Source organism: Gekko japonicus, unplaced genomic scaffold, assembly GCF_001447785.1.
Source record: "Gekko japonicus isolate JY-2015 unplaced genomic scaffold, Gekko_japonicus_V1.1 scaffold3221, whole genome shotgun sequence".
Taxonomy (NCBI): domain Eukaryota; kingdom Metazoa; phylum Chordata; class Lepidosauria; order Squamata; family Gekkonidae; genus Gekko; species Gekko japonicus.
In genome coordinates, this window is record NW_015163704.1 from 80,864 (window position 1) to 94,948 (window position 14,085).

The following is a 14,085-nucleotide window of genomic DNA, read 5'->3' on the forward strand; positions in this document are numbered from 1 at the left end:
AACCACACAGGAGAGATAGATAGGCCGGCCTCTCCTGTGCGATTGAGAGAGTCTAATAAAATACTGGCTGAGGCTCCTCCCCCTCCTCCCAGGGGGAGGGAGGGAACCAGCCAGAGCTCGCTTCCTGGCCAGGCTGCCTCAATTGTATTCAGGAGACAAAGGGAAGCCTTTCTTTCCTTCCACTGGCTGAGGCTCCTTCCTGAAGGGAGGCAGGGAGGGAGGGGACGAGTGAGAGCTTGCTTTGCTGGACTGCCTCAGTCGCATGGCAAAAATACCAGGCATAATACCAGCCCTGGCATAAGGAGCCCAACAGAATACCAGCCCTGGCATAAGGAGCCCAACAGAATACCAGCCCTGGCATAAGGAGCCCAACAGAATACCAGCCCTGGCATAAGGAGCCCAACAGAATACCAGCCCTGGCATAAGGAGCCCAACAGAATACCAGCCCTGGCATAAGGAGCCCAACAGAATACCAGCCCTGGCATAAGGAGCCCAACAGAATACAAACACACTGTAGCAAGGCACACAGAAGCTCATACCTTGAACAAAACTTTAAGACCAACAAAGTTTTGTTCAAGGTATGAGCTTCTGTGTGCCTTGCTACAGTGTGTTTGTATTCTGTTGGGCTCCTTATGCCAGGGCTCTCCTGCATGCAACTGGGCTCCCTCCCCCTTTTCACTGTGTTCGTGCCCTCATGATCCAGTCTTTCTCAGTAAGAAAACAATGTGAAAGTTAATTGTGTCTGTGTACTTCATAAAGCTTATATCTCTGCTCCCTGGCATTACATTTTATGACACACATGGCCCGGCCCAGCAAGTTCTCATCTATGTCAGATCTGGCCCTCATAACAAATGAGATCGACACCCCTGCATGTAAGCCATAGGTGGATAACTTCTTTGTGACACCAGGAGGGCCATTAGAGTAATAAATGGGCCTAGCCCCCATCCAATGATATAAATTGGTAAACCAGTCTACATAGATGACCCAAACTGACAAACACGACCTCTGTTCTGTTTGGGTGAGGGGCGTAGTGTCTCCACATGTAAGGCCTGTCTTACTAGACCTCTGGAGGGACAACAAGGTTCTTAAAGTACGTCAGGAACTCATTTCTACTTTACTGTCTGCAGCAAAAACTATAATTGCCTCAAGCTGGAAAGACCCCAGTGTTATTTCTGTTTCAAGATGGTTTAATAAGCTTATGGGAACTGCTAGCGATGGACAAAATTACTGATTGAATCAGAAGGATGGAAGAAGAACGGACATCTTCAAATTTACTTGTTAAATAATCTCCTTTTATAGAATATACACAAACAAATGACTCCTCTCCAATAAGTCATATTCCAACTAAATACAAAGAAATACCTGTTTATGAAGTCGGTAATATTTACCTACATATTCACCAGACATGGTATAGGCCTCCAAGTTAAGGTATATAGTCTGTCAACATTACTGTTTTTGGAATGCAGAAGTTAACAAGCTGAAGTTATTTAATTCATCACTGTGTTTTAGTTTAAACTGATTTTTATTTATATTCATTTGTAAAGCTGTTTGGTTAGAGTTTTGCTGATTGTATCAAAAACTTAATAAAATTTTTATTTAAAAAAATAAATAAATAAAAACGTAAGGCCTGCCAGCTCTGCATCCCTAAAGCTCGAAGGGATAGGACGTTGAAACGTAAGGCAGCGTTGTGGGAGAAAGCCCCTAAATCCCCAGGGCCCGTCGGCCCCAGAGAAAGCTCCCAGTCCCGTGTCTTCGGAATCTATGCATTTGGCCCCGCCTCCCGGATCCGCGTTTCAGCAGATCCCGTTTCGGTCGTGCTTAGAGATGTGAAGGCCCGGAAAAAACCCCGGAGAAATTCGGGGGGGAAACTTCCCCCCCCCTTTTTTGCCTGAAGCCTTTTGTTTTTTCCCAAAAAATTGAAAGAAATAAAAAAGAAAAGAAAAAAGTTGATTATGGAGCATTTCATTTTAACATGATAAATAAAATATTTCAAGACAAGGTGTTCAAATATTTTCCAAATCATTTCTAAAAAATATATATGGTATCAGATTGATCTAATTTCTGTGCACTGAGGACAAGCAAGTCCTAGGTTACAAACTGAACTTTCCAATGCAAGAACAAGATGCATTTCTTCCTTTCGGAGGTGCTATTGTCACAAGAAAAGAAAAAGGTGTCAGTTTTGTTTTTGCATATGGGTGGGTATTCTGTTTGTAATAATTGTTTGGATACACTGTATTTTTAATATGCTAGTTGTGATAGTTTCATGCCAAGTAAAAATGTCCACAGTCATATTTTATGTTCCTAAAGTAACAGAATGACTTTCAATCTGGAAAAGAAAAAAGAAGTGCTAATGTAGTTTCCCCCCCCCCCCAATTTTTCCGAAAATTTCCATTTTTTCCTAGCTTCAGAATTTCCGGAAATTTTACATCTCTAGTCGTGCTCCCCTCGGGCTCAACGCGCCTCTTCTGAGCCTCCAGCTAAGAAGGCTGAAGGCAAGACAAAGGAAAAGCCTAAATCGGCTCCCCAGTAGAACCCTTTGGCTGGCCGTGGGGGGGTGGAGTTGGAGGCGTTGGTACTGGAACAGACAGGAGACTAATGTACAGACTCGAGAGACCGTGGTACTCGAGAATTTGAGGGTGCTGCATAGAAGGGGAGGATATTAAGAACATAACTCCTGGCACCAGAGCCCAAGTCCGCCATTTTCATGTTTTCTAACCAGTGTATCTATAACAGCTGACCAAAGAATACAGTAGAGCTAAAAAAGGAAATGTGGTCTTCCATGTTGATTTTAGAGCAAACTAGTCTTTGAAATTCTGGCTGTGGTGTGGCCATCCTGCCCATCTGGCTTCCGAAGGGACAGGCCATAGCCAATGTTCCCTCTAAGCTGAGACAGCGTGAGCTAGCTCACAGTTGTTTTGGCCTCCGGCTCATATATTTTTGTCTGGGCTCAGGGAGGATGGCTCCAGAGCACGCTAATTTATGCAGTAGCCAAATCGCTCGCTCACAGCTTTAATGCCAGTAGCTCACCAAGTAGAATTTTTGCTCACGCGACTCCACAGCTTGGGGGGAGCATTGGCCACAGTCCGCCCCTGGTGGAAGGAAACACCTTTGAAATTCTGCAGTTGTGCATCATATCAATAGATACGAAGCTGGGTTGCAATTGGAGGATACTCCGATATTTTGTGTGTTAAGAAATCCTTGTTTGATCTAATTAGTCCTTTAAAAAAAATCAGGGCATTTGGCACGTTTGGGGAGGAGGGGGATTTTTGGAACAGAAGATTTGGCCAGAACATGTGCAGAGATCCCCCCCTCCCTTTTTTCTTTTTCTTTATTACATTACCTTGGTTAACAAAAATAGAGGTCTTCAGCCTCTGTGTAAGGAATTTTTAATAGGAAAAAACATTCCCCCCACCCTGAATGAAAACAGGGACTTCAAAGAACAAGCCGAACCCCGACTTGCTGTTCATGGGAGGTTAGTCGTTCCTTAAAGCGGCTCTTGTTTCTGGTGCCGGCTGCAATTGTGTGCATAATTGTGTGGTATTTTTCTTGGCTATTTGCCTCCTGCTAAAAGTAATAACTGACTTCAGCAAGGCTGGCGTCCGGAACCGTTATTTTCAGGTGTTTCATTTGCGATAATCCTTTGGGTTTCTGCAAGGTCTGTAGAAAAGGTTGCATGGCAAGCTGGCTGGTGAACGTTTCTTTCAGAGTCAGGTGGTGTTTAAACACATGAGTCCCGGAGAAGAGGCCAATTCCCCAGGGCTTCCTCCTGCTGCGGACAGAACTCTTTAGACGGTGGCTGAGGGGGGAGGCGGGCAAGCGGTCAGCTGCATGGGCACCCACTGTCTGCCAGGCTGTCTGAAGAGGCTCACTTAATTGATGGCTAATGTGTATAAACAGGAATTGGCAACACGCGACTCGTTCCCTAATTGGCGGCACGTATCTCTTTTTTCCCTAAGCTCTGTGTGCTTTTTTTCCAATAGGTGAACAGGGAAGCTTTACCCATGGATCCGTTATTGATGGAAGGTTCGAAGGATTCATCCGCACTCACACTGGAACCTTTTACATCGAGCCGGCCGAAAGATACGTCAAGGACAGAGCCTTGCCTTTCCACTCAGTCATGTATCATGAAGATGATATCAGTAAGTGCTCCCGTTCTGCTGTTCCCAGGGAAGATATCCAGTACAGGGAAGATGTGCCCAAACGATGTGAAATTAGCTCTTGTGAAAGCAATCGTAGTGTGGGGCTTTCCGATACTCAGGGGTGGTACTGTGCAGAGCTGTGCGAACCAAGTGCTAGAAGATTGCAGTAGAGGCAGTGTTCCCTCTAAGCTGAGTTAGTGTGAGCTAGCTCACAGTTTTTCAGCCTCCGGCTCACACATTTTTGTCTCAGCTCAGGAAAGATGGGGCTCCAGAGCGAACCAATTTATGCAGTAGCCAAATCACACGCTCACAGCATTAATGCCAGTAGCCCACAAAGTAGAATCTTATTTATTTTATTTATTTATTTAACTTTTACCCCGCCCTGCCGACCAAGGCAGGCTCAGGGCGGCTTACATAAAGCCAATAAAACAATATACATCTCAGTGTAAAAATCCATAATAAACCATTTAAAACAGTTGCTCACAAGGCTCCACAGTTTAGAGCAGTGGTGGCGAACCTATGGGACGGGTGCCAGAGGTGGTACTCAGAGCCCTCTCTGTGGGCACGCGTGCCATCGCCCCAGCCAGGCCCAGACCATCATTAAAGTGTCAAATTCTCTGCCAAATAATTTAAGTAAGTGAAAGCATTTGGGATTGCTTTCCTTACTTTGTTTGGATCATCTTAAGTTAATGTATGGGTTGTTTTTTCTAAAGTAAAACCTCAGTATTCGGGTTAAGTTGCCGTGTTGGCGCTTTGCGATAAATAAGTGGGTTTTGGGTCGCAGTTTGGGCACTCGGCCTCTCAAAGGTTCGCCATCACTGGCTTAGAGGGAGCGCTGAGTAGAGGTCCTTTCTCTTTTCAAAATGCTTTTTCAAGAACCGCTGGCTCTTAGGCCAGGTTATCATAGGTAGTGTTTCTATAAGATTTCACAAAAGCTCGATTTTTCTCAGCCTCCCTTGGGAGACTTTTTTGTTGGCTAAAGTGTTGTGTAAAGCATTTTAGCTGTGTGTGTGTTAAGCGCTGATAAGTCACTTCCGACTCATGACAACCCCATGAACCAATGACCTGTCCTCCACAGCCTTGCTCAGGCCTTGGAAGCGGAGGTCCGTGTCTTTCCTGATGGAGTCAATCCGTCTCATGTTGGGTCCTCCTCTTTTCCTGCCGCCCTCAAGTTTCCCTAGCATTATTGTCTTTTCCAGTGAGTCTTCTCTTCTCATGATCTGACCAAAGCACGGTAGCCTCAGCTTAGTAATGTTAGTTTCTAGGGAGAGCTCAGGCTTGATTTGGTCTAGAGTATTTCAGCTAACACTTGCAAAAATACTGTTCTGTACTGGGCGCTGTATAGGAACGAAAATGATCAGGTTCTAGCCCGAAGGCTTATGATATTAAGAAGCATGGGATTGAAGGGACAGAGGCAGGAGGGGAAGCTTTGCGTTGGATAGGAGGAGTTCGGATGGCAACTGAATTGCAAACTGAGGAGGAGTAAAAAAGGGTTATGCAGAGAGTTTAATTTAACCCAGGGAGCTGTTCCTGTTGGCAGCAGAGGATAGGGCTCGCAGTAATGGGTTTAAATTAAGGGTGGGAAGGTACCGGCTGCATCTCAGGGAAAGTTTTTTGACAGTCTAAGGCCCCAGTCACACGGGCCGGATATCGCGGGGGGCAGGTGTGGCTGTTTGCCCCGGAGCGAACTACTGCGCGGCCACCAGATCAAACGTCCAGCCGACGTCCCATTGTTCGGGGGGAGGTGCCAATCATTCGTCAATCCTGCGGCGCAGCAAAGAAGTGGCGCGGCAAAGAAGTGGCGCGGTGAGGGTTGTGGTTCTTTTAACCGAAGTGTGCGCATGCGCCGTTGGGTGCTTGTGTGCATCCGTGGAGACTTGGGGGGGGACCTTTTTGCGCCGGGACATGGGCGGGCGCCGGATGCCACGAGCTACCACCGGAAATGTGATCAGATGCCCGCCCTTGCCCCGCGGTTTCCGGAAACTAGTACCTCGGAGGTACTAGTTTTTTACAGCGTATCTTCAGCGGGAAGCCTCGGGTTTGCCATGGGAGCTCTACGCTTCCCAGATGTTGCGGTTTGATCGCGCCTGGAAAATCCGCCTATCTTCCGTCTCTGTAGTGTGGCGTGACCGCAGCCAGAGTTGTGCAATCGTGGAATCACCTGCCAGTCCCCCTCACTGGCAGTCTTTAAGCAATGTCTGGACAAACACTTGTCAGGGATGCTCTAGGTTGATCCTGCATTGAGCAGGGGGTGGAGTAGATGGCCTCCCAACTCTGTGATTCTATGATTCTAGGAACCCAACATCAGACCTTGTCCTCTGTGTCAGTTAACCCCAAAGAACTGCCAGCTTGCGGGTTCCGTGTTCGTTTTTTGTTATGCCTCCCTGAACACTATTATGGATGTGAGTTGCTGCTTCCTGGGATTGTACCAGGTCCAGGTTACTTACCCGTGGTCACATGATCTTGCTCCCGGAGGCCTCTGGCTTTCAAGGCGATACAGAAGCCTGTTTGGGGCATGCTTAGTCACTTAACCAGCCATCGCAACCTCGTCCTTACTGTTCATTAACCCAGGGGGACTGCCAGCTGGTGACTCCGTGCTCGCCGTCACTAAAGGGGATTAGAATCCCCACTCCCACAAGCACTGAGGATGGTGGGAAGCTGATCTCTTTACAGTCCTGATTGTGGGCAGGCATGGTGGCCCAGCGTCTCACGGGCTGCTCGATCTGTGGGAAGTGAAGTTCAGCTTGCCTCCTTGCTCCAGTTTGTCAGAGAGTTTTGGGGGGGGGGGAAAACAGATGTAACCGTGGAGAATGACCTCACAACAATCAATGAATGTGGGCTTGAAGTTTTAAGGCCTAACGTGCCCTTAGGTAATAATCAGCAGTGGTATGTGTAATAACACAGTAGAGGCAACATTCTTCAAGAATACACTCTGAATGTCTATCCCAGTCGATGTAGCTTGGAATTACTTTAAGTCAGCGTTGTCAGTTAATGAAAGCTCTGCTGGTTTGGGGCCTCTGAAATTCGGTGGCCAGCACTGTTGGTCATGCTTTGAGGCTGATAGGACATCCAGGAAGTTACTGGAGCGTTCTTAAGTGACAAAACTTTCCCACCTTTGCTCTGCTCTCAGCCCCTGTCCCTGTCTTCTTTGTTTAATCACCCGATCTTCTCTCTTAGAAGAAATATAGGCACTGGTGTTTATGAGGGTGATGGAGCTTTGGTTGCTGGCCTGCTTATATTGTTTCAGGCCCTGGGTGAACGGCTGGTGGGTGCAAAGAGAAGGAATGGCTCGCATTTGATGTGGGGTCATGGCAAGTCTGCTGGGGCTTTTGTGGGCTCTGGCCCTTTTCTTAAAGGCATAGCTCCACAAGAATTTCTCCTGTAAATGCTTTTTTCGATCATTTTAAAACATTTTTGTAAAGGCATGCGCTCCTTTAAGCAGAGTGGGGGTTTGGAGTTGATTAATTCCCACACTGACCAAGGGGGTTGGAGTAGGTGACCTCTAGGATCCCTTCTAACTCTGTGTCAAGAAACTGGTCTCCTTGAAGAGAGGTTTTCAGCCTAAGTGTTAGCTTTCTTGACTATAGAAGTCATCACCCCCACCTGCTGGCTTGTTCTCAGAACTGTTGCTTAGCCTGGCAGAAGTGATTAACTTGCAGCAGCTGAGAACTGTCATCTGAAGTGGTCGACAGCTTGCAATTTAGAGATCTATCCCGGTAACAGCTTTCTATTGGCTAAATTGTTAAGAACACCTATGTAGAACAGACAGCTTGAGAAGACTCAGAGAGAGAAGAGACTGCCTCGAAGCTCTCTTCAGCTTCCACCCTGCCGCTATGCTTCCAGAGACTCTGCTCACCAGGAACACCAGTTGAGATACCAGAGCTACACGCCTGATAGGGGAAGTAGTGAGTAGGCTGGCCAGCTAGGTTTTCTGTTTTGGTTTGCATTCCTTGCCGAACTGTATGCATTCTTTCCCCTATCTATGTGTTGTTTGCTCTTTGTTTTGGTAAAACCAAACCCAGATAAGTATTTCCTGTGCCACGTCTACCATCTACCAAAAAATTTATCCCCCCCCCCCCCCGCGCGTGGCGCCCTTTTCCCCCCCGCGACTGCAACCCACACACACCTGCCAGCTTGTTCTCAGAATTGTTGCTTAGGCTGGCAGGAGTGATTAACTTGCAGCAGCTAAGAACCGTCATCTGAAGAGGTTGACAGCTTGCAGTGTAGAGATCTCTCCTGGTAACAGCTTCCTATTGGCTAAATGGCTTTTCTTTCTGCCCTGAGAACTTCAGCCCCACGGGGGGGGGATTGCCACACAAGCCACAAAATCCTGGCTGCGGGCCTGGGTCTTGTCTTGTCTTAAGGGAAGGACAGTGGCCAGAAAAAAGCCATGCTGCATTGAATGAGGAAGAGCTTTCTAGTGCCTCTAAGAGCTGGCAGCCAAAAGGAATGTGTCAACATTCAGCCCCGTTCTTCTTGTCTCTTTCTTCACTTGTCCCAAGTTTTTTTTCTGTTGCATGTTCTTTATCGTTCAGCCGCCTGGCCTCTGGATTCCCTGTGGGTTAGCCTCCCAAATGACGCAGATCTTATCCTAGTCCGCCACGTTTATTTATTTATTTTTATTTGGATTTATATCCCGCCTTCCCCTCGACGGGCTTGGGGCGAATCCCAACAGTATGAAATACAATACAATTAAAAGCAGATTAAAAACACAATATAAAGTCACATAGCTCCTAAGCAGTGTTCCCTCTAAGCTGAGTTAGTGTGAGCTGGCTCACAGTTTTTTAGCCTCCGGCTCACACATTTTTGCCTTCACTCAGGGAGGATGGGGCTCCAGAGCCAAACTAATTCATGCAGGAGCCAAATCACTCAGTCACAGCTTTAATGCCGGTAGCTCACAAAGCAGAATTTTTGCTCCCAAGACTCCACAGCTTAGAGGGAGCATTGCTGCCAAGTGCCATGCAAACTCTAATGAAGACCAGATACTTTAGTGGTTGGTGGTCTTAGAATTTTTAAGAGGTTTTTTTTTTTTTTTTTTTTTTTTAAAGATCTCAGGATCCAGGCTGCAGGTGGAGGTCAGCCAAAGGAAGGGGACACTCCATGCCTCAACCAAAACCCCGGTGGAAGAGCTCCGTCTTGCAGGCCCTGCGGAATTGTAATCGATCCTGCAGGGCCCTGATCTCACACGGGAGCTCATTCCACCAGGCGGGGGCCGGGGCTGGAAAAGCCCCAGCCCTGGTCGAGGCAAGTCGGACGTCCCTGGGGCTGGGGACCACCAAAAGATGTTGGTTCGTAGACCTTAGTGCCCATGCTCCCTCTAAGCTGTGGAGTCTTGTGAGCAAAAATTCTCCTTTGCGAGCTCCTGGCATTAAAGTTGTGAGCGAGCGATTGGGCTGCTGCATAAATCGGTTTGGCTCTGGAGCCCCATCCTCCCTGAGTGAAGCCAGCTCACACTCACTCAGCTTAGAGGGAACACTGCTGCATGCTCTTTGGGGCTCATACAGGGAGAGTCGGTCTCGAAGGTATGCAGAAATAAAACTGCTATTGCCAGGGTCTGCGTGGAATAAAAATCCCAGCCAAACTAACTCCTCCTCCTTCTCTCATTGAAATTGGACTCCATTCTCGACTCAGAATGGCACTTTGTGTGCCGTTGCCACAGCTCCTTTCAAAGACTCAGCTGCTGCAGGCTACCTGTCTGGTACACCCTTATCACACCCTCCCTCCGGGGAGATCAGGCTGTTGTCCACGGTTTCTCTCTACCCCGTTTTATCCTCACAATCACCCCGCAAGGCTGAGCACGTGTGACTGACCCACGGCAACCCAGCAAGCTTCACGGTCAAGCCTCCTCCTCCTCCTCCATCTAGTCTGCCGTTCTAACCCCTCCACACCCCCTGACTCTCAGTTGTGTGGATGCTTGGTATCAGTTTGGGTGGGAAGAATAGGGTTATTTTGCACCGTGCCGTTTTCTGTCTTGACAATGCAGACAAAAGAATCTGCTAGATTTACACGAAGAGTCCCTCTCCCAACCGATGGCCCCCTCCCTTCGCGTGCAGTTTATTAAGCAAGAAAATCGGATTTATGGGGTGTGTGTTGATACTGGAACAAAATGGGTGCTTGGCTGTAAAAGGGCATCTGTCCCCATATTTGAAAACTCTTTACGCTCTGGACAGGTAACAAGGCCACCATCTGCTCCAAGGACTGCTTGGGATAAAGAAGGAATTTGAGAAGCCAGGGAGGTTGTTTGCCCATCTCCCGGTCTTTGGGGAAAGGTTTTTTAGCAGCTTTCAGTGACAACAATGTAAAACGAAGTCTTATTCAGAACATAAACAAAAGCCGGTTTTGCAAGCGGGGATCGCCTCGTCCTCTTCTTGCACAGAGCTTTGTGCAGGGGAAGCGGGGGGGTGACCGGAGAAAGGAGTCCTTTTTATCAATATTTTCAATATACAGTGAATTAATTTAGAGTCTCATTTAAGACCCATGTGCAGACACTTTGTGGAAGGGGTAGCAGCATTTGTACAACGCTTACAGTCTTCAGAGGAATCCACATACATTACCTTGTAGTCTGCACAACATCTCTGTAAGGTAGGCCAGTAGGTATTATATCCATAGTGTAGATACTGGGGGGGGGGGCCTCTGGTTGAGGGAAGGTGATTTGCCCTGAGTTCATTGTGGCTATTGTTGATGATTGTAATTACTTTACGAAGCTCTTTCCTCTCTGGCTTGCAAGAATCGCCTTGGTTTTATCCACTGCTTGGGCAGTGCAGAACAGCTCAGTTCTGAAATGTAAAAGTCTGCCTTAGATGAACCATGCCTCAGTCGGTAACTGCAGGCCCCTTTTGCAGGAAATCAAAGGCTTCGCGCATTGCATGTGGTGGGTGCTCGACTTTAAACAGGAGCAGGAAATGGGGCTTGAAGTCCTGTGTTTCCTTTGATTTACCCTGAAACAACCCTCTTAACTCACCTTTGATTACGTGTTAGGACCAGAGGCTGAAGTCAGCTAGCTCCAGCCAGCACGCAGCCTGAAGCTTGAGATGACATTTTGGGGATGGAATCGATCCCTCGCCGCTTGACCCAAACTGGCTGAGCAAATAGCGGCACTTTTTGCCTGACATCCGTGCTCTCTCCATACCTTAGACCTGCTTTTAAAAGAAAAAATTCACTGGGTTCTGTCCTCCCTTCTTCACAGTTTCACTTTTTTAAGAGGAAGTTTTGTTTATAGGCATTTTCAGTTTCTGATGCCGTATCGTCGTTGTGTCCCCCCCTCCCATACGTATTGGGAAGTGGGTGGTGGACATTAACCTAATTTAGTGTAGAACAGATGACATCTGGTAGATTTCCTGAGATGATGACCGAGCTAGAGCTTTTAATTCCATTGGTTTTATTTCAGCAGCCCTCTGTTCATTCCCTCCCTGAGCGCAGTGTACTCAGAACAAGGTGGCACGCGGAGGGGGGGGGGGGGGGGAAGGGAGGATGGTTTTCCTTTGCACTAATCAGCCTTCCCCTAAATACACTCAAGAACAGAATCCGCTGGTTCTCCTTTGTTCCTCTTCCCCCCCCCCCTTTCCACTGAAAACCCTCGTCCTAGGAATCATTGGATTCCAGGAAAACTGTATGCACCTTTCTGGAAATAAACCTTCCCCCTCGCCTTCGCTAATACTCAGTTTGCATCAGAAGCTATCACATGATCTTCATTTCACGAGGCTGATTAGGGCTGTAATTGGATTCGAGGCACAGCCTATTTGAAGTTATCCTGTTAGTTCAGCTCTCCTTGGACAAACCGAGAGGTTTAAGCAGTAACCAAAGCAACATTTCACGGTTGAGCAGGATGCCGCGTGGCCTCCTTGGGGTCGTCTGCATACATAAAGCCTTGCTGCAAGAGATAGGTATCCAGAAGCGTTGGATGATAAAGATTTTCCCCCTTGAATTCCCACCTGCCAAGGACTGAGGTGGGCAGGAATTGAACTCAAGGCATGTGCAGTGCCTTCTGGGGGCAGGGGAACATTGTACCTGGAGTCCAATGGGGTCTTGAGACCTCATGGGGGCCCAGTCACTGTTTCCTTGTGCAGGTTGCTTTATTCATAAATCCAGACCCCTGAAGGTGTGGGGTTCCCTTCAGCTCCCCCAGGGTTGCACTGCATTGCACAGGAGAAGAGCCACGACGCTGCAATCTGCCTCCTCCTCTTGCCTTCTCTTCCTGCCAGCCAGTTTGGTGTCGTGGTTAAGAGCAGCAGACTCTAATCTGGGAGAACCAGGTTTGATTCCCCACTCCTCCTCCACATGCAGCTGCTGGTGTGACCTTGGGTCAGTCACAAGTTCTCTCGGAGCTGTTCTCTCAAGGGCAGTCCTCAAAAGAGCTCTCTCAGCCCCACCGGCCTCACAAGGGTGTCTGTTGTGGGGAGGGGCAGGGAAAGGAGTCTGTAAGGCGCTCTGAGACTCCGATTGAAGGGTGGGGTATAAATCCAATCTCCTCCTCCTCCTCTCCCCTTCTTATAGCCCCAGCTTTTCACCTGGCCCTTGAGCGAAGCTCTGCCCTCTTCTCCTCCGTTCCCTGCTTCACCTCAGAACACCTGGCCCCCCGAGGCTTGGCTCCGTGCCTCCCCACCCTTTGAGCTTCCCCGGGCCAGGCCGCACAGGCTGCCTCATTGCTGAGGCTGCCGCACCTGTCTGCCCTCGGTCCCGCCCGGCTCTGCCCAGGTGAGACTGACTGCTGGGCCCCAGGGCCTGTGCTGCCCTGCTAGGCCCTTTGTTCCTGGGCGGCCTGCCACAGCATGTTCAGAATGCGGAGCCGTGATTTACCGAGCCTTGCAGTGATCTGGCTGGACTGCCTGCAGCATTGGAGGGCTGAGGTGTGCCGTTCTGTTAGAGAACGGCTGCTTTCCACCTGACCCCAGAGCACCGCTTGAGAAGTGAAGCGAGACTCTCATCTGTTACAGGACCCGAGGGGTTATTTATCTCGACATTCTTCAACACAGTGTGAGTTCCCCTGGGCCCACCGTGCCCTCCTGCCGTTTACAGTGGGAAATAGACCCAAGGCGGTTATGAAAAACGGGCGCCGTCAGAAACGGGCGTGGGCAGCCCTTTGGGCACTTTGGACCGGTGTTCCCTCTAAGCTGAGTTAGTGTGAGCCGGCTCACAGTTCTTTAGCCTCCAGCTCACACATTTTTGCCTTAGCTCAGGAAGTACGGCTCCAGAGCAGACTAATTTATTGCAGCAGCCAAATCACTGGCTCAAAACTTTAATGCCCGTAGCTCACAAAGTAGGATTTTTGCTCACAAGACTCCACAGCTTAGAGGGAGCATTGGCTGGAACTCCTCTGAGTAGGCAACCCCCACCCCCCCAAACACAACACAACAAACACAGCCCCGCCTCTTGGAAAGGCAGCCAGGCCTGCCACGGGTCAGCCAAATTGACCAGGCCGAGCCATGGGCAGTGTTCCCTCTCAGCTGAGTGAGTGTGAGCTCGCTCACCAAGTAGAGTTTTTGCTCACAAAACTCCCCAGCTTAGAGGGAGCATTGCTTTGGACATTCAGTAGCAGATGTAAAAGTCGCCAACATGCTTCAGCACACTCAGAGAGCTGCTGGGCTGGAATTTCAGGTTGCCGATTTGATTTTTATCAGGCTTGGGCGTAGCGAAGGCCGAGCGTGGGTAGATCTCACCGGAGATCCAGGTACGCTGTGCATCGTGCTCTTAGTCCATGCCCTTCCTGGATGGAGTGTTGGCTTCTTCGACTGGGTCTTGTCCTCATCTGTTCTAATTATCCAGATTAAAATCTCTTAGACCCGGAGGGGTGGGGTTGTCCCCAGCGTGGTGCCCACTGGCGCCTTCCCCCAGTGCTCGCCAGTTCTTTTTTTGAAAGTGCATGGAGCCAGATTGGGGCTTTTGCCCAACAGGGCTGGTGAGCGGCCACTGGAAATCGGACCGGTTGGGAAGGTTTTTTAACAAGTTG

At 48.8% G+C, this 14,085-nt stretch overlaps 1 protein-coding gene across 1 annotated transcript in view; it reads left to right on the forward strand.

Annotated features, from left to right (window-relative positions):
* The window catches only part of ADAM10 (ADAM metallopeptidase domain 10), a 53,248-nt gene that overhangs the window by 12,850 nt on the left and 26,313 nt on the right, over positions 1-14,085 (forward strand). The window contains exon 4 of the mRNA XM_015407825.1: positions 3,981-4,139. Within this exon, the coding sequence (XP_015263311.1) occupies positions 3,981-4,139 (159 nt within the window). The remainder of the gene's footprint in view (positions 1-3,980; positions 4,140-14,085) is intronic.